We start from the raw sequence: 22,192 nt of genomic DNA, 5'->3' as shown, positions 1-22,192 counted from the left end.
CTCTTGTCCACCTGAAGCTGCTATACACACCTTCTATACACTGAGAGCTGTGCCGCACTGCGCCCTCAGAAGTGCAGCTCCAACATTGCACCAATCCTTTCTCGCATCAGTGAAAACAGTCAGGCCAACAAAACAGTGCTGCTTTAAATAGAACAGGCTGTCAAACAGGACATGGGACCTGATGAGAATTAACATGCCAGACAGGAAAAGCCGAGCAAGGTGCGCGTCTTAGAATATGGGTGGTTTGTGAAGCTAGGGTTTTATTTGTGCTCCATAATGACAAACGTGCTTTAGTAACCTGCACTGCAAAACAGCCGTGCAATACGATGAAGCATACTACTGTTGTGTGCCCCACCGGTGTGATGCAGCATTTGTGAAAAGAAAGTACTGAGCACAGATTTTCAGAAAGGAAACTCCAGCGAATCGGATGGTGATCGCTGTTGCATGACCTATAAGGACTTCCCAAAGGGCACGATTGTTTTTAGAGTGGCGCACAGTAAGGAGCAAATTTCAGTTAGCCGAGATGGCATGAAAAGGATGAAGGGGGTGTAATGCAGAGCAATTGTGCGTGTACGTGCATGCTGTAAATGCTACAAGTTATCTTTCTTTGTATGAAATTAGCTGGGACCACATCACCAGCTAAGACTAATCAGGTCGTTTTTGATGTCATCTCCTGGTAAAAACTACAAAATATGTCTGTTAGAAGCTGCTATACACACCTTGAGATTGCATGCTCCCGTGCACCAGGAATGTCAGGGTAGCGTGGCCTTTCACCCATGGCTAAAAGGAAATCCCTCGACGTGATGAACTTCTCTCCGCCTTTCTTGTCAGTCAACTGAAGGAGCAAAGTCATGGCATTAAAGGAGAGGAGGCAAGTGCCTCGAGCAGCGTCTAAAAACTTCAGTGAACCATATAACGTAAATATGCCATAAGTAAGCCAATGACTGATTCATAAATGTTTATCATTATGTTCGCGCTTAAATGTGGGAACGTGAACAGATGAGCACATACCTCAGCTACACTACAATATGACGTTCAATTCTCACCAGAGCTTTTTCAATTTCCTTAACAAATTCCAGAGCTTGGAAAGCTTATTCATCATAGTAACGCTACCTGGCAGCCTCCTGGTTAGCCGACTTGGTAGAGAGACTATTGTATTCAAATTGACCTGCGGTTCAACTCTCTGAAAAGGATGAGTTTGCTTTCAGATAGAGTGCTCCATTCTAAACGTTTTAAAGGACCATATTGGTATCCCTTGTAATAGCATACTGCCATCAGACTGACATCAGCATTCTTCTTTCGCATATATAAATTCCCATTGCGGATTCTGGCTGCACTAGTTTGCCATTAATTAGGCCTAGCCTACTTCACAATCCTGAGCTGAAGTTCACCATTTAAAACAATCATAATCACAGGCATCAAATAAGCCTAAGCATACATCAACATCCAAGACATACATGTGAGCACAAACAAGAAACAAAGACTTGACAAAGGAAGAGTAGGAAGCAAAAGATCTTTCTTCAGTCCATGTTCCTTGTTTGCACTAACATGTATCCCTTACATGTCAAACAATTCGCTCAGCTACAAGTCCCACTCAATACATAAACAACAGCTCTTGCATTGGACGTTAGTTCTGCCGGGGTAGAAAACTGACGAATAAGTCTCGGGTTTATAGAAAAATTTATGTGTTAGGTAACGACAAAGCCAACTTTGTAGGTCAGGATTAATCGCAGAAAAAGTGTGACGTACAGACATGGAACACTAGGGAATGGAAATATAACACAGATGCTGACGTCTACAACAAAGCAATGTGGCGGAAAAAAAGCTGCATGTGCTTGGGAATTGCAGTGCCATTTTGGAGCATGTGCAACCTTTCAGTTGACAGTTGGCATCCATGCTTACATTTTCCTTCCGTTATCAGCAGCTCCAAGACTGGAACAAACAGCGCTAGATATGGGACGCCAAGAGAATGACTGACAGGGCACCGCGTCTGCATGCTCAAGTTTTTCTACCACGTAAGGTACCTTGCTGTGAAGTTGCAAGTTGTTCAAAGCAAAGCTGAAACACTTAAAAGTGCTCCTACGCAGCTGCCACATAACGCTGCCATGACAACCAGATGGCAGCACCAGCCTTTGCTCACCTTCAACTTGTGTGGATCCATAAAGTGCGCATATGCGTTGATATAGGTAACGCCAGCTTCCCGCAGACTGACACGGTACTTCCAGTTGAGTGATGCAATGTAGTCGCGGATGTTGCCCCGCATCGTCTCCCACTTGAATTTGACTTCAGGTTTCATATGCGAGAAAAAAAAAGTGCTTTAAAACTGTTCCCAGCCCACTGATACAACTTTTATGGACCATGCACTTCAAGCACTGACGAGAAGAATGCTTTTGTTTCTATTAGCAAATCACATTTAGTACACATAACCAATAACACCACTCTTTCCGCGAGAAGGTGCTTGTCAAGCCAGAAAAAGGCCTGAAAAGAAAGAAACTGGTGGTGATGCCACATAATGTTTTGACACCAGCCCTCCACAACGTCGTAGATTTCGATGCTGTCTTCTAGGTCCCGTACACAGTAATACTTTATTGGTAAAAATGGATTGCGTTGTTTCAATGTGCCAGGGACTGTTTTAGGAACTTTTATTTAGAAAATGAAATGAAGCTACCAGCGTTGGGGTTCTGACGCAAAATTTTAAAAATTGAACTATCCTTCATTTTTTCTTATGTAATGATGAAGCTGTGATCGTGAAATTGACAAGAATAAAGCTCTCAAGAATAATACTTATACCAGTCTAAACTGATTAAGCGTCTGACTTTAGCGTATTTCTACTGTGTTTCTGCATGCAGCATACCTCGACAACGTTTCAAAGTTAAATCTTCCTTTACCAAATGTAGCGACGTCCACCACTAACGATACCATTTATGACAATTGCTGGCAGTGTGTCCACATAACTAATGCATAAAACAACCCCTACGCAATAATGGCATCATGATACATGGCTATCACAATCCTTTTTGTTTACTTTGCAATTGCTGTTTCATGAGGACATGTGAAGTGTATTTGTGAACAAGAATGTTGGGGTCAAATAAGTTGTGTCATCACAAGCTCGAGCGAATGACAGAAAAATGCTATCTTATGCTCCCCGATTTTCACACATGCAAAACCAAAACATAAAGATAAGACAATAAAAATATTGCCTTACATACCAGATATAAAAGTAACTATCTAAGCAAACATGCAGAAGCGTGGCTAGTTTAAGGGTCATGGTTTCTGATTCTGTTCCATTATGCATTAAAGATATAAAAATCAAATAAAATTAAACGAGATATTTTCTGTGTAGCTGCTATTTCATTCTTATTCATTTCGACATGGCTCAGATGAAGTGCTGATAATTGAACATGCGAAAGTAACTCAATTTTGTTATTGTTACATACACAACACAAGTGAAAAATATGTACAAGAGGATCCTGCAATATACCATTCCCTACCATATGTAGAAATGTCATAGAACATTTTTATAAGCCATTCCCACATTTAGGAAGTACAATCTGCTTTAAATATGTGATTATAAGGTAGTGAAGTAGCTTGTACATACCATCTTGCATGTCCCATCCAAAGCTCTTTGAATCATGAATACCTTGACCTAGAAACAAGCACACATTACTGAACAGAACTTTCAGCACACCCACAAAAGAATTCTCAGTTACAGTGAGCAAGCCAACAGCAGGACATCAATACAACGTAGGCAGCCCCAGATACACACCTAATAATGCAGCATTGTGCATAAGCTTCTTTGGTATGCAGCCAACATTGACACACGTGCCTCCCAGACCTGTGGTAAGACACATTACAATGCAAATGAGGTCATATGCAAAACTTCAAGGATTCTAGAGTTCGATTAGAATTCAGTAATAAAGTGCTCGTCCTTTTTTGCAACTTACCCCATGTCGTGCCTTTTGGGGTTGGCTTGACGAAATCACATACAGCTACTTTCTGTCCCAGCTTAGCAGCTTCCTGTGAGAAAATTGGGGTGTTACAATTTCACGATTACACAGGATGATTTCACTATAGTTGAGCTATTATGTACTATCGGCACTATATTTTAAGCAAAGGCTTTCCTTTTTCTCAGCCAGCAATCAACCTTTCTTGAGCAAATAAGCAGGTGTCTAAACTGATTCAGTGCTCATAATTAGAGTCCTTTCAAGTGCCAAGTATGAAACAAGCCGTAGCTTAACTAGAAAACAGAACAGTTCATTTCACTGCCTCTATACGAGGCGTTTTTTTTTTTCGAAATGAGTCAAATCTATCCAAACAGAATCTGAAAAAACGGCAAAAATTTGCTATGCAAACTAGGTACAACGCTGTCAAAGCTATCTATGATATGTTTTACATGTCGGCTAGGGGAAGTTTCTGGCCACAATCACTTAAAAAATATGCAGCGGATTTTTCACATAGCAAATTTTTGCCATTTTCTCAAATTCTGTTTGGATGGATTTGACTCATTTCGAAAAAAAAAAAAAAAAACACCTCATATATCAATTTAAATACAAATAAAGGCTGTAATTTCTTCTTTCAGCAGAGCAACGTACTAGGTTTTCACAGCACTGAGGCTAACTTCCCGCACACAAGTTAAGATGACACTTGAGTTATGCGCAGGGCAGTAATACGTTTACAGCGATTCAGAAGGCCTACCTTGGAAGCAGCTAAGCCGCCGGATCCACCACCTATGACAACTAGGTCATAATCGTAGGAGATGCCGGTCATAAGCAACTGGCCCAGGGTGCCTTTCTTCAGTGCAGAGGCCGTGTCTTCGCTGCCACCCAGCAGCTCTCCGCCAACAAACACCTGAGGCACGCCAGAAAGCCCAGTCCTCTGGCTCAGCGCTTCTTGAATTGGTGGCCCATAGCCTGCACACATACGCCAGAAGAAAACATTCATCAAAACTAGTCGTGGCATACGGGGCACAAACAGTTTACTGGCACGAATGCCACGCAGCACCTGCGCGGTGTTCATCAAACAGACATTTTCATAAGCACCACGCAGCAAATAAGATCTCGATCATATATATTGCATACAACAGTACTATGTAACGCTAATGAAGTGTATACTTCACTAAAATCCTCGTATTGACTAAAAATCAATCTCTGTGCAGAAGAGGTTAAAGCATACGTCTATGAATGGATGCTTGTTTAACACGTCTATCATTGACGTGTTCCCCCAAAAATTGAATGAATGCTCAATTTCCTTCCCGCTTATGAGAACATAAAACAGTGAAGTACTGCTTTGCCAATGGATGTTAGTCTGATACATCTATTACTCGCATGTTTCCTAAAAATGTTGGAGGAATACATAAGTTAGATTAACTCCTAATGCATAGCGACAAATTGCTCATAATGACCATTGTGAAATTTCCCATAAACCCGAGGCAAAAATGCATTCCTAAGAGCATCACATATTGGATACAATGAACATCATGGTTTTGAAAAATGCAGTTTTCTGCATGTACTGTGTACCAGGTAAAGTGAAAGTAAACTTCCATTTAAAGAGTTCCGATAAGGGCTAGAGTACTTTTGAACAGTAGCCATTACGCACATTTGCAGTGATGGAAGCGACATTTTACTTTTTGGAGCACACTCTGGAGCAGAAAAAATGCTAGTTTGGAGCAGCTATTGACATTTTCGGAGCAGATGGCAAAATATTCCAAACGAATCCTGGAGTTTAAAGCATTATTTAAGCATCTCATAAGTATTATTACTTATTATTAAAGATATTGCACATACAGTTATCATTGCAAATTGCAACAAACAAATAACTAAGCAGATGGGTGGTCACTGAACACTAAGCAAGATGAGCTATATATTTAAAATATCAGGTACTTGTGACAAAAATGATATAAAACCGATGAAGCTGAGCCCCAAACTATTAAAGAAACTAAAATCTTATAGAGCAGTTTATAATCGGTAACAGAGCAAAGAAATCTGTTATTTTCATATTTCACCAAAATAGCCTGCATTTGAAACTTCAAAAGACAAGAAACCAAGTTCGGTTTTTCTTTACTTAATTAATTTGTAATTCCTGCCTGAGGTATGCGCTAATGCTGTACCCTAAAATATGCATTAGTGCTCACATTGCATGACCTCGGTTGTTCCAGATGGCCAAGTTTTCCCGTGAACCGAAAAACGATAAAAAAAAATCCAGTTTCACTCCGGAACGAAATAGATTAAGTTTTGGTTACATTTTTGTTCCTGTCAAAAATATAGTTTTTTTCGTTTTTCACGACGTTCCGACACGCTGCTTCGAACATCTTATACTCCTTTACAGGAGCAAGTGCACTTTGAACACCTGACACTCCTTTACACGAGTGCTTGCACCCTGAACATCTTACACTGCTTTACAGGAGTACTTTCACCCTGAACATCCTGAACACTAATGGTCAGTCGATTCCCAAACAACAGACTGATATAACAATTTGGATTTCAGGCATGTGCCATAGTCATATAGTATGAACTGTAGTTACTACTGTAGCACTTCACGAACAGCAATTCCATTTTATCGATAGGACATAAGAGGGCTTTAAAGCTGAAATTTTATCACACTGAAACAAATAACACTGAATTTTCTTGCACTCCACGACATCCTGTGCTGAACAATTATCTAATGTATCAGAACCACCTTATCAAAGCCCCCAGCCTTTTAATCATAGCAGATTGCACTACGGTATGAACACGTTTGCAGTGGTACAATAAAAAAAAAAGTACAGGCGGGCTTGGCAACGTGTGGGCAAATGCTTACTGAAACTGGCTACCACAAAAACAAGCAGTTGTTCCGTGTACAAATACAACCGATGAGCGAAGCTCCTTACAAATGGGACGCAAACAACTATGTGCCTGATCTCGCTGCTGGCTTTCATGAAGGGGGTAGAGTGGGGTGGGGATAGCGTCTGCTGCGCTCGGTGGCGGGAACGACTGAGCGACTGAGTGTGCGGCGCGCGCGCGCAGGGAGAGGGAGACAGGTAGGAGAGGGGTGCGAGCGGTGATGCGGCGGGGAGCTTCGACGGCGGCGCCGGAACGCCGCGCGCAGCATTGTCAATTTGCGCCGGCGCCGGATGGAGAGAGCGTCTGCTACTACCTTCGACAAAGCGCCTGTAGCACGCTAGAATGATGTTTGTCATATCACAATCCACGATAAAGGTGGTGAAAGTGAAGACGACCATTATAACTAGTTGTGCACCGAGCTTATTTCTTTTAAACTCGAATTTCTGGTGCGCTAGAACAAAACCGCTCAAGGCCTAAACATTTCCTCTTAAATCACCGGCCACTGCAACCTAAGCAATGCTTAAGAGAAGGGAGCTCCAACGGCGACGACGGGGTGCGGGCCAAAGGAGCTTCGCTCCTAAAATGCAACCTGCTGAGAGACTCACGCAATAGCTCCCGCTGATATTTATGACACTGATAACTATGAAAGGATACTTCCACTGTATCACACCAGAGTCGACGGGTTAATCACACCTGGGTGGCTGCGTCAAATGCTGACGGCGGAGGCCGCACGAAACGCACGACGCTGGGACACGGCCCGCCTGCAGACGCTCACATTCGCCGGTGACCGGTAAACGGCGCGCTCCGAATTTGTAAGTTTACCTGGGGACGGGACCAACGGGACATCTGACGAGTATGCGGACGATGATGATGATGTAGGCAATGATGGCGGTGACGCTACCGACAACGAAGAAGGCGAAGCGGAATGTGCTGGTTTCGGCGGGGTGTTCGCGGACATGGACCCTGTCACGATGACTTAAATTTGATCCACCGTCGGTTCAGGTTCTGTCGCACTGTCGCGTGGCAGGCGCAACGGAGGCGAAAAGAAATTTGTCTAGACCAAGATAAAAAAGAAGGAAAGAAACACGTCGCGGAACGATATCCCGCGGGCTCATGAGCGCGCGATTGTGCATGTATTCGTCTTCTTCAGCCACGAAACCATCGCCAGAAAGGGTAAAATCACGAGAAGCTGTGGCTTTAAAGCTGTTCATAATCTTCTTGGTACATTATCAGTTCCGCAAGTAGTCATTAATTAATTATCGGAAATTAACAACTGACTGGAGCCGTGCGCAGGGATTTCCTTTTAGTCGGGCTCGGTCACCTGTGACCTGTAGATGTGTTCGTAGAAAGAACGATAGCTTGGGCTAGTTGGTGTCTAGCATCGAGATGTTTGCACAGCGCAGATTGAACGAGGACGTGCTGGTACCTTATGGGAGCGGAAGCGCGGTTCGATTTAGTGTCATATGTGATCATGAATGCAAGAAAGCGATGCATGGCAGACCGCGGGCAGACGCCGCACGCCGGAGGCTACAACGTCGCCGAAACGAGCAGCGCATCCATTGCAGCCTTACGAAAGTATAAAACAAAATAAAATTGGTTTATAGAAAAACGAAATAATCTGCCGAAGCCCTTGTTACGGACTACACGCTTTATATGAGCGTGTAAACGAACCACACGTACGCGCATTACTGAAGCGAAAGCCTATAGTTTCGTAATTACGACTAAGTCAACTCGAGCACAGTTTCTTCGAACCACAGCAAGTCCCAAAATGATGTCGTATACCAGAATAAAATTATCTGGATCTTCCTTTAAGTGATCACTGCCAGGCACAAAGGGCGCTTGGACAGAGGAGGAGCTTCCGATTTTCTCGGGGGAGGGGTGTCGTGTGAAGCCGAACTTAATCTGTTCATTGTGGAAGGCTGCAGGCACACAAATTATTGTGGTGATCAAAACTTGAAAGTTAGTTTACGCATTGTTTGTTCCATACGTATACCGCATAACTTTCAGACAAAATGCCGGTAACGGGGGCACCTAGCTGCCTTTTACGGCCCGGTGAAGAAGGATGAAGGGGGTGGCAGGGCGAGAGCATTGTTGCCTAAGGTCCCTGAAAAACTACCTTCTCCCTCTCCCGCTCCTCTGACCAACGCCTGTGTTTGATGTCCGGACGACACCACCGTGACAGAACCGTCCATTTCGTGCTCAAGGAAATTGCGGAGCTTAGGTACCATACAAAGTACCAAAGTTTCCAGACACGGTCAACAAGAAAGAACACCCATAGCGCAGAACTAACATCCCAAAAATGAACACCTGGACTAAAACTCTGATGTCTGATGCGCTGGCCCACTTGGGCAATATAAGCGTGCAGCACCGCCGAACACCGTCCTCAAAGACCCTGATACCATATCAAACAAACAGGGTTGATCAGGCGAAGAAGCAGAACGTATACATTACACTACGACAACACTACATGCATGCATGCGTACACATACCGGACGCCTCGACGCGTGCACCGCAGTCTTGGCGGTCCAGCGACAGCAGAGGATCGTCGGAGCAGACAGTGGACGCAGTCGAGGGTGGCGGAATGTCCAGCGCGGATTCCTCCACGGACACATGACAGCAGATGGCCGGGAACAGCTTGGGCATGCACTAGCTGCAAGCCGGAGCGCGCGCGCTTGTCGAGCGCCGCAGCAGCAGCGTGCATGCGATTTCCGCACATCGATCCTTCGCGAGGGCACGTTCGCGACTTCGCGGCCGCCACACGTTGTCCGGGCGACCGCGAGGGACGCACCGCTCGACCAAGGCTAGAACCCCAGACCCGTTGTTCCAAGTCCCCTCCCCATTCGCCGCGCAAGTGACGCGCGCCGCCTTTTTGACATACGTTCGACGCGTCGCGCGCGCGCCGGCTGTCCCGCACGTCACGTCACGGCCGAATGCGCGATTGAAATCGGACAGAAATAAAATATCGAACACCTCCTCCCCATACAGGCTGATCGATATGCGATCTGATGAGGGGGGGGGGGGTCCCGTTCAACGAACCATTGTTTGTACACACGCATTTCCTCTGACTGACGCGCAATCAATATTGTAGCGACATATCGCCCTTGGTGCATTCGTGCAATCCGTCCGGGTACTTCCGACAGCACGTACGTGAACGTGCAAAAGAAGAAGAAAAAAAAAAGCAGCAGTCTGAGCCCCGACTCTCCGCTCATCAAGTGACAAAAATATAAAACGAGAGCTTCTTCATTCCATACGAATAGACTCAATTGGCCGATGGCAAAAACGCTTATTTGCGCGCGCGTGATACGAAATCTTGCCATTTTTCTTTTTCCCCCTCTCCAAACATGCAGAGTAACAAACGGGGCAGTCTAGTTAACTTCCATGTCTATTTTCCCCTCTCTCTCTCTTTTGGAGACTGCGAAAACGTAGAATACGAATACCGCAATCAAACATATTGGATGTACGATCCGTAAGCCTGTGGTATGCGTACCTGTCTCGCATATTATTCACTAATGCAAGAAATGCGCAAATAATGCGCTCCAAGATGCACGAACGCATCAGGGCAGACCACTATAGGCGTCGTATTTTTTTTTTTTTTCTAGCTTTCACAGAGGCCTCGATTAAAATCGGCTGGTCGGTAGATCTATTTATGGCAGCCCACTCGTTTTCAGTCCGTCCGAAAGCGCTTCCGTTCGTTTCTCGTAGAACCAACGCCTCAGAGGACGTTGGGTGTGCCCGATTCTGGCGACCATCCAAAACGTATAAGCGAGCGTCGGCGAAGACTTGGTGCCCGCGCGCAAGTTTGCAATCACGACAGCGCGGGCGCTCATACAGCTATAACCATTCTCGTTAAAGCAAAAGACGTTAGCAACAGCAGGAACTGCGAATGGTGCGGCCTTGGCCGACAAAACGTGACCAATAGCTCGGCGGCAGACCGTTACGACATCCCATGGCAAACCACGACGTAGGAACGAAAAAAGGTTGCGAGCCAGCTGTCCGGAATGACGTCTTACGAAAGGTCGTACATCGCGTGTTCATATACTGCATGCCACAAAAAGGTTTACGGGACGTGGACGCCATATATTGTGCTTGATATCCATATGTCCCGCAATCCAACATGCGCCGCAACTTCCCACCAATACTTCGCTTCACATAATTTGAACAGTCCACTGCAATTACATATAAATATCTGTCAACTGAATGGCTGGGAGCTCGATTGTTACTTATCCTGGTCGACAAATGTGCAATATAGTCAGTTGAATATAATATATCAGATAAACTAGATTTGCAGGCACTTAATTGTGACTTAACTGTGTTAACAGCCAGAACATAAATACAGCCAAAAGCACGCGCCACACGGAAGGAAAGACTCCTTATAAAAGTTCACAAGAGGCCATCCAATGATATCTAACGAAAAATTCAGAACCCTTCCAATACTGCCAGCGAAGCTGTTTATATATAGTGGGTCTAGCTGATATTGAATATTTCCGTAGTGAATTTACATATTACCATTACTGACTATAGAGAGCAAATAAAGATACACTCGAAGATCCTGGAGTTTGTTTTGTGCATGACGCATATAATATCAACGGCGGTCTCAAAATGAAATCCTGTAGCATATAGGAAACCCAATCGTTTCGAAAGTACAAAAATTGCATGTGGTTCGTTTCTTATGCAAGTGGTCTCGTCTTTGAGGCAAATCTGTTCACGTCGTTCTGCCATGTCGACGAAATCATAAACCTTTATGTTAAATTTTACGCCATGTCCATTCTTTTTTTCGACGAAAAAAGAAAAAAAAAACGCGCTGTATTCGTCGAGTTAACCGGTTCGCCTAGCCATATACACCTTCGTCGTAAAATTTCTCTCTGCCGTAGTTGCTACCAGAAGATATCGCGCGCGAGCATACTACCTTGCACTACCTATACCCACCTTTTCTGCTACCGATAACAGTAATGCTTTTGCCTATTCGCCAAATCGGAGCAGCAAAACTGCGCAGCATTCGCGGGGCTGAAAACCGTATCGCTGATACAACGCGGTTACGTTAGGAGCACGAGCTCCTAAAATGTTAAGAAATGAACGCCAAGTTCAGCGGAGCAGTACCAAGGGCGACCCTATATCATGCAACCAGCACGAGTAATGATCCAGCTGCTTGCATGCGTCTCTGGCACACGGCACAATGCAGCGCGCGACACAAAAGTATACAAGGCGAACGAAACGGCCCGGCGACGCAGGCAGATACGGCTCATTAGCCGACGAGCTTGGTGCTCGTACGTGCATGAGCTACTTGGACTGAACTCGGACCGCACTTTAACTCGCGGAGTTCTTTCGTATGTCGTTCTATTCACTGCGGGGAAGAGAAAAGGCTACAGCGGAAACGCTGGCGCAAATGATCCGTGTATGCTACCTCGAAGCGCGCGGAGAACGAACGCATCAAGGTACCCTATATAATGTATGAATGAACTATACGATTCTGCCCGCGGAGACCAGGGGTTGCAGGAAGCGTAGCCAACGTGCCCTTGTCAAAAGACCGTTCGGTGTCACAGTTAAAGTTAGCGAATGAAGGAACAGAGGCTGAAACTAATCTTTTGGAGGTCTCGTCGACTGAATCGCGGCTCATATAGTACATCAAGTTCAATGTAGATGAGCGAAATGCACGAACGAGTAACGTAACAAGAGGACAGGACTAGTGGTCCTGTCCTCTTGTTACGTTACTCGTTTGTGCATTTCGCTCAGCGCATCTAGATTACAATGCCGTACCAACTAGCCCAAATTGAAGCTTTGCTTCACGTACATACACGACACATATAACCGCGCAAACGTAATAACGCGGAATCCATACTGTACTAAGGCGATAGCCTTAGATGCCTCATCATACGCGAAAATTCACCGTCGTCGGCGTCAACACGAGCGATGCAAAAGTCAACGTCACGTGATGACGTCACAACTCGCCAAAACTTGTGACGTTATCATGACATCACATGATGACGTCACGTCACATGACCGTTACTTGGTCAAAGGTGGGCCGATCACGGAGGCAGTGCAAAACCGAGTGAGGGGCAGAAAACTTTCGTAAGGGGGCAGGATAGGATCCATACATTCATTCATTCACAAAACTTTATTAAGAGTCCTGAAGCCCGGTCTTTTCAGACCGAGGCGGGCCGCGTCCACGTCGGCACCGTTAGGCCGAGCCTTAGGGCGCCATCGTGAACCCTCTGGACAGCCCGTAGTTGATCTTCATATGAACAGCTGGAGATCATCTTCTGCCAGTGAAGCCATTTTTCTTCGGGGTTGGCGAGAGTCGCGGGACAGCCCGCCAGCATGTGTCTGATTTCAATGATGCCACCGCATGCGTCACATTCTTTTCTAATTTCACTTTCAGGGTGAATTTTTTTTACAAAATACGGAGTGGGGTACGTCCCAGTTTGCAGTAAACGTAGCGTGACTGCCTGAGCCCTGTTCAACTTTACGTGTGGCAGTGGGAATTGCCTACGCCCCAAGTAGTAGTATTTAGTGATCTCGTTGTAGGTTAGTAAATTATCTTTATGATACCGTCGTGTCCGGCTGCCGATCTGCTAAAGAGACCACGGAGGGCGGCCCGTACCTCACCCTCGGTGAAATCACGGTCCATGTCCTCGCACGGTCCTCCCGAGTACTCTACGCAATCGGCACTATCGCCCGGTTGTTTGAGCGGAAGATATTTGTACATCGACTGAGAAGAAAAAGATGATTTCTACTTTTCCAAATTACTTTATTATTATTTTTTATTAAAATTCTCCGCTTCATTGCTTATATTATATCCTATTAATGTTTTTTGTTTCATTTTTACTTCTTTAATCTTAAATAGAAAAAAAATTAAGCTTTAATTTAAGAATCATATTTTTAAAACTATCCGGTTCTTGGCCAACCCCCCAGCGTGGGTGTGTGCCAGTTTCTAGGATCTACTCTACTCTTTAGGTGCCGTTCCCCCTGCGTGGGTAGGTGCCAATCATCCCAGAAACATCATCATCATCATCATGAATGCATAAGGGACCCCGTGAGTTTTTGTCTCGCGTCGCGCTATCATGACTTCCCGGGAAGGATAGGACAACGGGCGAGTACTGAGCCCGCTTGTCGTTACTGATAGGCCTTCATGGCGTTCGCGGCGTAAAGGTAATCGGACCGCTTTGATTAGATACGAAACAGTCTAGCTTTGCCGGTACAAAACGCGAAATACCGATGGCCAAGCAAAACTGTTTCACAAGACGTAACGAGGTACAGCTCCTGTATCTAAAGCAAACAACTGATAGCGTATCTGAGACAATGAGTGTATGACGTCAGTATTTCGTCACGAAAAATGCTGCTACTATGGAAGCAAAGTGAAATCGGTGCGCTCAGGATATACTGCCGACCCCCTAAAACTTTGCGCTTATGTTGTCTAATGTGCCCATCAATCATGCTGCCAACATTGCTATACAGAACACAATACGTATGTAACAGCAAATAGGTCAGTGTTACAGAGAACTGAAACCAAAGGCTTAGTAGGTGAGAAAGAGAGAGAGAGAGAGAGAGAGAGAGAGAGAAGGCGTTTGGTTGACGATACTACTTTGTAATTAAACCCCAATTATTGTCACATTTTGGCCCGCAGCTAACTGTAAAATCCACGACGTATATATACACGACGTCGTCGCGTTCACTTATGCACACTAAATTCAATAAGGAAACTAAACTTTGCCGTTCGTTCATTTCCCCCGCTAATAAACATTTTTTTTTCAGCCAAAGAAATGTAAATGCAGCTAAGCGAACAGCCTCATTCTACGGTGCATTGACGCTTGCCTTTGTCCCATCCGTAGCGGTTCCGTTCCGTTGTATTGAAGGCAAAACAGCGTCTAATTAAGGATCGGCCTCGAATTATTTTGGCCATCGAAGGCGCGGCCAACAGGTGATGAAGGACATAAAAATATGAATATAACCAGCGACCAGGTGGCTCAGAGCAGTAGAATGCTACTAAGCCACCGAGGTTGGCCGCGGTAACCCCAAATAAATAAATAAATAAATAAATAAATAAATAAATAAATAAATAAATAAATAAATAAATAAATAAATAAATAAATAAAACCAGCTGCCTTGCAAGTGACACTCAATATATTCTGCACACATTGCAAATGTAGCTTGAGCGCAAATATCAAGGGCTTAAATGCACGCATGCCCGAGCGGAGCGAAGTCATATGTAGACCAAAAACCTTCAAGGGCAACATCAAGGACAAACTCACCTTCATCGTCCACTTCGATGGAGACGTAAGGTTCATTTAGGCTGGAAAATATTTCTTTCGTCTGAAAAAAGGAAAAATAAGAGCGAAAATGAAGAGCGGTAAATGGCAGACAATCTACCAGGCAAGTATTCCGAGGTGCATGTTTGGGCTAGTTGGTACTCCATTTGAATATCTAAATAGCGCGAACTTCAGGGACGAAAGACAGGAGAATGCATCGAGCGGCCGCTAGCTGCTACGGGTTTGTCAAGCGGCTGATCTCAAGACAAAGCCTGCTGAGCCATGACACCTAACTGCGCATTTGTTGTTGTGGAGCTGCTGATTTGTGATTATGTCACGTGCAAGTATTTTCGACAATGTATATCCGAGTTTCAGCCCATAACGAACAACGCGGCCGCTATGCTGACTTGGTCACATTTGACGCCTTATAACTAGTTAGCAACCAAAATAATGCAACTTTTTTGTATGCAGAATGGTAGATGGCGTCCTTGACGTCAATCAGAGTGATCTAAAAAAAAAAAAAAATGACCTTTTTGAGAAAACTATTTTCAAAGTTTGGAGTTTTTGGTAAATCACTTACGTTTCAGCCCAATTATCAAGTAAAACGGAACGCTATAAAACCACGAAAATTATTTTAAAAGAGAGCGAAGGTATCAAAGTTAATATGTACCGATTTTTATTATCCTCACTTTTACTTGTTTGCAGCAATAAATTCCTGAAATACAGGTATTTTGTGCGATTTGCCAAGTTTGTGATTTTTTTCTTCAAAAGTGCTTCGACAAGCAAGACGAATACTAGACTCATAAGATTGTATTCCTTTTGTTCTTTCAGGGGAATAAATATTGTGACCAAGAAGTGCACCGTTTTTTTTCCTAGGCGCGCTCAAAATCCAGAAATCGCGAAATTGGCAGAAAAGTTTTTTTGCGGCCAAAATTTATATACTTTTTCTCAGGCGAACAAAATTTTTTTTCGCGAAACTAACTTGGAAACCATTGTTCTGGATGTAATGCCTAGACCTACAGTAAATTTCATCAAAATCGGGAATGGTGACCGGGACCTCGTGTTCGATCTTATTATTATTTTTTTTTATTTACAAATACTGCTGTCTCGGTTGAGACATAGCAGGAGTGAATACAGATGTTCAACACAATGAAAAAAAAATACAATTTAACAAAATACGTGATTTCGCAACTCTTTTTCAAATTCCTGAGCATCGAGTCTGCGCAGAGACCCATCAAGCTCATTCCATAAATCCACGGTCCGCGGAAAAAAGGAAAACTTAAAACAATCATGACTAGCTCTAAAGGGCATAATATTTAGGGAATTGAATCGTCGCGTACGGCGTGCAGAAGCTGCAACAAAAGAAATGGGTGCTAGAACACTCAAGCCGGTGTGAACTATCTGGACACACCCAACAGTGAAGGGACTCCTGAACAATAAAATGCCCGAACTGAGGAAAAAGAAAAATCCTGCTACATCGTGCAACTTTTTACCGGGTTATTGTTATTCATACGATTTTCACAAACAACTTTCACAAACAAAGTTGTGTGCACCATATTTTTCGCGGAGGGTTGGATATGGCGTCATGATGAAAACACCATAGAGATTTACAATCACGGCAAAAAGGACATAAAAATGGAAAATCAGTATCATAACACAAATTGCAGTGCTTGCTATTTGAGGCCACAGCTGGCTGCTAGAGGACGAAAACGTGTACAGGTGCAAATATTCGCGACAGGATGTGACGTGTGTCTGCTGCAATAAAATTCCATAAACGACTCAGCACATCGTGATGGAATGCCGTGACAGTCACCCGGAAAGATCCGTAGCAGCCATCACCTTATACAAAGGCGCTGGGATTCGAAGCTGATGGAAGCAGTAACTCGATCGTGAGTCTATCAGGGGAGAGATTCACAGAACCGGAGTTCAGTCGTTAAAGACATAAGTATATAGACTTTAGTTAAAGAATAAGTAAAGCATCGGGAAGAGATAGCCAAAACGCGAAGCTACGGTAGATTTCATAAATCGTGATTAGGCCAGGCTTGACTACAGGTGACGCATCTTTCTGACTTTCACTCGAGCTATGTGGAGCAACCTGTGGCCTCTAAGCCACTCGCATCTTCCTAGCGCACCGTGGTAGCATTCTGGGCATCTGTTGCGTGTGCACAATGAAATCCGCTTACAGCGAACTCCTGATACAGCGAAACACGTCACCATAAGGAACTAACGCAAAATATGCTGTCCATGTCGATCCGTATACTGATGTGGAACGTGGTTAAAACGACCGGGATTTTATGTACTTTTGTTCGATATGTCACGTAATTCGATATACCCAAACCCGCGTATGACGAAGTTCGGTTACGCGTTCGTTACATTGGGACTTGCTATCTTCAACAGGAAAGACAAGTAGTCCAATCATTGTTAAAACACTACGCGTACGTATTAAGCGGAAATTTCTTGCATGTGCCTCGAGCTGCTTCGCAGCACAGTCCCTATAGAGTGACGTTCAATGTTTTACTGTAATGCCGGCCCAGTAATACTGGCGCAGCATATACACGGTTCAACTGCTGAAAGAGCGCCATGGAGCATCGGGAGTGCGCGAACGTGTGAAAGCAACACAGGGCGATTCGATGAGATCTCGCTTCCGATATCTTTGCGATACGCGCCAATGTCGTGTTCGTTATAAGCAAGTGACATTAATATACTATTAATCATTGCGTTTTTATGTGTTCGGTATTGAGAGTCATTCGCTTTATCCGGGTTCGTTACATTCGAGTCCCACTGTGCCACTTTCACAAGGATTTTGATGATGACAGAATCTGTTCTCATGTAACTTATTACAAATCATAGACACTGCAGTTATCTTTCCACGTGGTGTCGTGTGTCAAAAATTGATGGGATCACCTTCACGTATGAAGCAGGCCAATGGTGAAATTAGGGTCTTTTAGCAGTGCCGGTTTACCACGCGGCAAGTACGAAAATACTGTACCGTCGTGGTCGGCACGTCGCTATATTAATCTGCAAGACCTGTATTAGCCGCTATAATCACCTCGTCACGTTACCTTACGCAACACGCGCAGCTAAGACGTTTTCGGGTCGTGGTAAGCTTAACATGGAATGTAATAGCGTAGCGTAAACGGTGCGGTATTACTGGCAATACTAACGCAAAATTACGCTTTTTCCTATCCTTGAAATTTAAAACAACGCGAAGGACGGGATACATTGGAACAATGACACGGACAAAAGCACTGGTATCCCGTATTTCTTGCGCTATTTTGAACTCTGTTGTGCGTCGCACCAACTCGACCGAACTTGCACTCTAGCAGCGTTCATTTCCTTCCTGTTCCTACTTCATACTACTTCTTACTTGTTCGTGCCATTGCAAGATGGAAATTATATCGCCAAGGAGATCCCACAAGCCGCGGTCGACGCAACAATGAAGTAACGAAAATTACCATGACGTTTTCCTTTTGAAGCAATTATGCATCGAACTTTCGGGTGCTCAGCAATTAGTTTCAGGCGTCGACTTGACTCCCACTCTAAGCTTAATGTGTGTACTGTACTCCTGTAAGGTACTACCACAGCGTAGGAAACTACATGCAATGCCAAGGCGTAACATACTTCCGTGAAAACTGCGCGATGCATGGATCGATGACAACATCGAGCGATATATTGCACGACGGAAAGTAAAAACGAGTCGGTCTTCCTTTCTTATCTTGGCAAGTCTGCGCGGAAGCAACGCTACGCAGAAGGAACGAACTGCTGAATAAATGAAAAGGACAACACGCACGCAGAGCAAGGGTCCCGCCTACTTAATGGAAGGTCCAACGCCGCCGCTCAAGTGAAAGACCATCTGATTTCGTCATCGACCGTAGACGGTGTCGGCTTTAATGATTCAGCCGTGCGCCTCGAGCTATTGGTAAACCTTCTTTCTTTTGCAGAGCGGGCGGCCATGTCAAGAGACGCGGATTCAGGATTTCCCGGCTGCCGAGCCCCTACGCGTATACGGGGAAGCCGTGTTCCAGTCGGTGTCCTTGGAAGGAATCAGCATGCGGAGTGCGCAAGCCGCTTTGCGTCCGTGCCGTAGTGGAAAAAAAGCGCGATACTATTTTTCTTTTCAACGGAAAGAGCTACACTCTACTTTTGTATCTGCCAGGTACCAATATAACGTGCCATAATTGGCGAACAGCCGCGCAAGATCCCCCCACCCCTATTTTTTTCTCCAAATCAGTGTCGCACATACGGGATATGCGCAGTTTGATACGAGCACGCAAGCAAAACGCAGCTGTCGTTTCCTACCGCTACCTATCTGAAGTGTTAGCATCCATCCGGAACACTTGTGCGGTGTCGCTTAAAATGGGAACACAAAGATTGTGGTGCTTAAAAACACGGGTCTCTTACGGTAATTTGCACGGAATATCGTTTTCAGCGAGTAAAGAAAAGAGCACTAGTTTAAACACGAAACCAGCTTAAACTACGTGACAGCTAATGACAATAGCAAACCAACACACAAGAAAAAATTGACTTGACCGGCAGAGAATATGTAATACCCGCCAAAATTTTCGCTCACGTGCGAGTATAATTGAATGACACACTCGCAATCGGCACACACACGACTCGTTTCTTACGTCAGTCGACACCGGCGGTAGATGACATCACTAGAAATAAAATCAGTTGCGCTAAAGGAAACTCACCTGTGCGCACGTTGGGTCACCTGAGGCACTGAAGATCACTACTTTGTTCCCTCTGATAATCTTCTCTATGGTGTCCTTCGGGTCGGTGCCATTATGAATGGGCGGCATTGTGCTGGCTACGAGAAAGTGCAGCACACGTGAAAGTTGTCTACAAGTTCTAGACGCCGACTGTGCGTGCTGACATGTTGAGAAAAGTGCCCGTTATGGGATAAATTCCCCCCACACACTTGTTCCCGTTAGAGAGACCCCAGGCGCATAAGAGCGCGCGAAACACGCTTGTGAGCACGAAAACGGCGCGGCCCGCAAACAAGTACGCCCAGCAGCACCGAGTTGCTGCAATCCTCTTCGCGTGAAAAAGCGGTTCATACAACGGTGGCGCCACCAAGCCAGGGGAATTATAAAGATTGCTACACGCCTGACATTCCCTTAGTGTGGCGGCGCTGGCTGCGAACCAGAATACATAGAGGTGCGCTGAAGATAACTTAAAATTTTTTTAGAAATAAAGATTTAGTTTCATTAACGAAACTCGACAAGGGAAAAAGCTGCTAAGTTCAGGACCAGTACAGCAAAGCGCGCCAAATTTGAATTGGCAAAAAGCACTCTCCTGCCCTACACTACGTTGTAGATGCCGCGAACCTCAACGAATCTGCCCACAATGTTGCACGAAGAGTTGCTAGTATGTACTTTTTTTTCTAGTACACTTTAGACTTGCCAACCATGCAGCCACAAGGTAAGAAGATGCTGAGGTTCTAGATTGCAGGGACCACCTTCTTACCTAGGACGCAGGGTCTTCCCCCCTCAGCACAGTAAACTAAATAGAGCTCAAGCCATTACGTCAAGGCTCTTGCGAACAAGAACCTATCCGAACGCGCTAATAATAATTTATCCGGGGTGCAACATGCGATAAATGTAACGACCCCATAGATCTCCCTCGTATGCTCTGGCGTTGCTCCGCGTTACGCAGCGCCAAGAACACTGAAGAGCGGCCGAAAGGCTAGCTCTTTTGCTCTAAACGGTGGGAGTGTCCGACCTAATGGATCACCATCAAGTTTTTCCATCCATCCTTTCCACTTACAAAACATGTTTTCTCTCTTCCATACTTGTGCATGTTAGGTCAGGTAGTCATGAAGCTGGCTACGACCCGAGAACATCTAAGTGATGATGATGAAAAGCTTCGTAGCGCGTACTGACACAAAAATTTTGGCCTCGCGTTTTTTAAAGACGATAGTCTTTCTTGGGATACTTAAACGTACTTAAACGGAGAAATTTTGGTCTGTCTTTCTGTTCGTCGGCACGTCACTCGATTCAGCGATTCAGCCACTCGGCCAAAGTTGAACCACTTGCCCAAGGGCCAGGCATCTTGAACGCCTCACTAGGTTCATACTTGTGCACATTGTCGATCAAAAAGCAAACATTACGCATATCTGAGGCACAACATCACTAAGTAAGTATTAGGTAGTGTGTTCCTTTAATATAAAATGCATACATACGTAATTCTAAAGACCCCAGTTTCTTAAGCTGCGCTGAAAATGCGGCTACGCGTTAAACTTGACTTCCTTCGTGCCATCTGCACGAGCTCATTGTTGTTTCGGTTTCGGTTCTGTATTGCACTGTACGAATGCCATGGGGTGCCGCTCTGGCATTCCTTTTTTAGCCAGGCGACATGTAAATAAAAGAGTGTGTGGAGAGTACTCGTTGAGTGCAGACGTTTCTTCTGCTTCAGCGCTTCACGTCAAACCGCGTGTTCAGGCTGGCTGGCGTCCCCGCCGGTCGTGTTGGTCACCGCCGGTCTTCGCCTGCTGCTGCGCCGGGACTACCAGTCCGCAACACAGCACTCATGTTCCCGACGTATTGCCAGATGTCGTCCATATCTCACGCAGCGCCTCTTCTATCGTCTTTAGGCGACATTTGCAGCGAAGCACGCAGATACGCGGCCAATATTTGCTGCAGTGTGTTGCTGGGGGCCTGTTAGTCATTACACGGCACATCGTTTGCTGCAGCGCGCGACAGATAATTACAGGCTCCTCATTACCGATCAGTGTCAGTTTAGGTTTGCTCGAAAATGTCTTAACTGCTACTGTTTCATTTGAATGGAATAGCTGTTAGTACCTTAAAGGTTTCTTATTGCTTGCTCAAAAAATATTAGTTTCATTCTGAAACAACTTATTCGGGTTGTTATAACTGCTTAACATGACAGCTCTTTACATACACAGCGCTGTCAGTGGTTTTTGCTTGTTGCTTTAGTAAGTGACGCGAGTCGTTGCTCTGCTTACCGACCAGGTAGCGAGTCGTCATTTAAATACAAGAACTTCAATAAAACGTCTCCGAGCGATGGTCCCTATACCGGTGCGGAGTTTTGCCTTGTCCGTGAGGGTAATATGTTCATTTAACCTTGAAGTGGGGCTTCGCGGCAAAGGTGTATTCACGGTATAGCACC

General features: G+C 44.9%; 1 protein-coding gene across 1 annotated transcript in view; it reads right to left on the bottom strand.

Annotated features, from left to right (window-relative positions):
* The window catches only part of LOC119396793 (thioredoxin reductase 1, cytoplasmic), a 30,144-nt gene extending 10,074 nt beyond the window's left edge, over positions 1-20,070 (bottom strand). The window contains exons 1-8 of the mRNA XM_037664122.2: positions 19,756-20,070; positions 15,065-15,125; positions 4,696-4,910; positions 3,945-4,017; positions 3,767-3,835; positions 3,599-3,646; positions 2,141-2,283; positions 720-835 (exon numbers count right to left, since the gene is read on the bottom strand). Of these exons, the coding sequence (XP_037520050.1) occupies positions 720-835; positions 2,141-2,283; positions 3,599-3,646; positions 3,767-3,835; positions 3,945-4,017; positions 4,696-4,910; positions 15,065-15,125; positions 19,756-19,863 (833 nt within the window). The 5' untranslated portion in view covers positions 19,864-20,070. The remainder of the gene's footprint in view (positions 1-719; positions 836-2,140; positions 2,284-3,598; positions 3,647-3,766; positions 3,836-3,944; positions 4,018-4,695; positions 4,911-15,064; positions 15,126-19,755) is intronic.
* Between the last annotated feature and the right edge of the window lie 2,122 nt (positions 20,071-22,192).

The sequence above is a fragment of the Rhipicephalus sanguineus genome, chromosome 6, assembly GCF_013339695.2.
Source record: "Rhipicephalus sanguineus isolate Rsan-2018 chromosome 6, BIME_Rsan_1.4, whole genome shotgun sequence".
Classification (NCBI taxonomy): Eukaryota; Metazoa; Arthropoda; class Arachnida; order Ixodida; family Ixodidae; genus Rhipicephalus; species Rhipicephalus sanguineus.
This window is presented reverse-complemented; position numbering and strand designations above follow the sequence as displayed.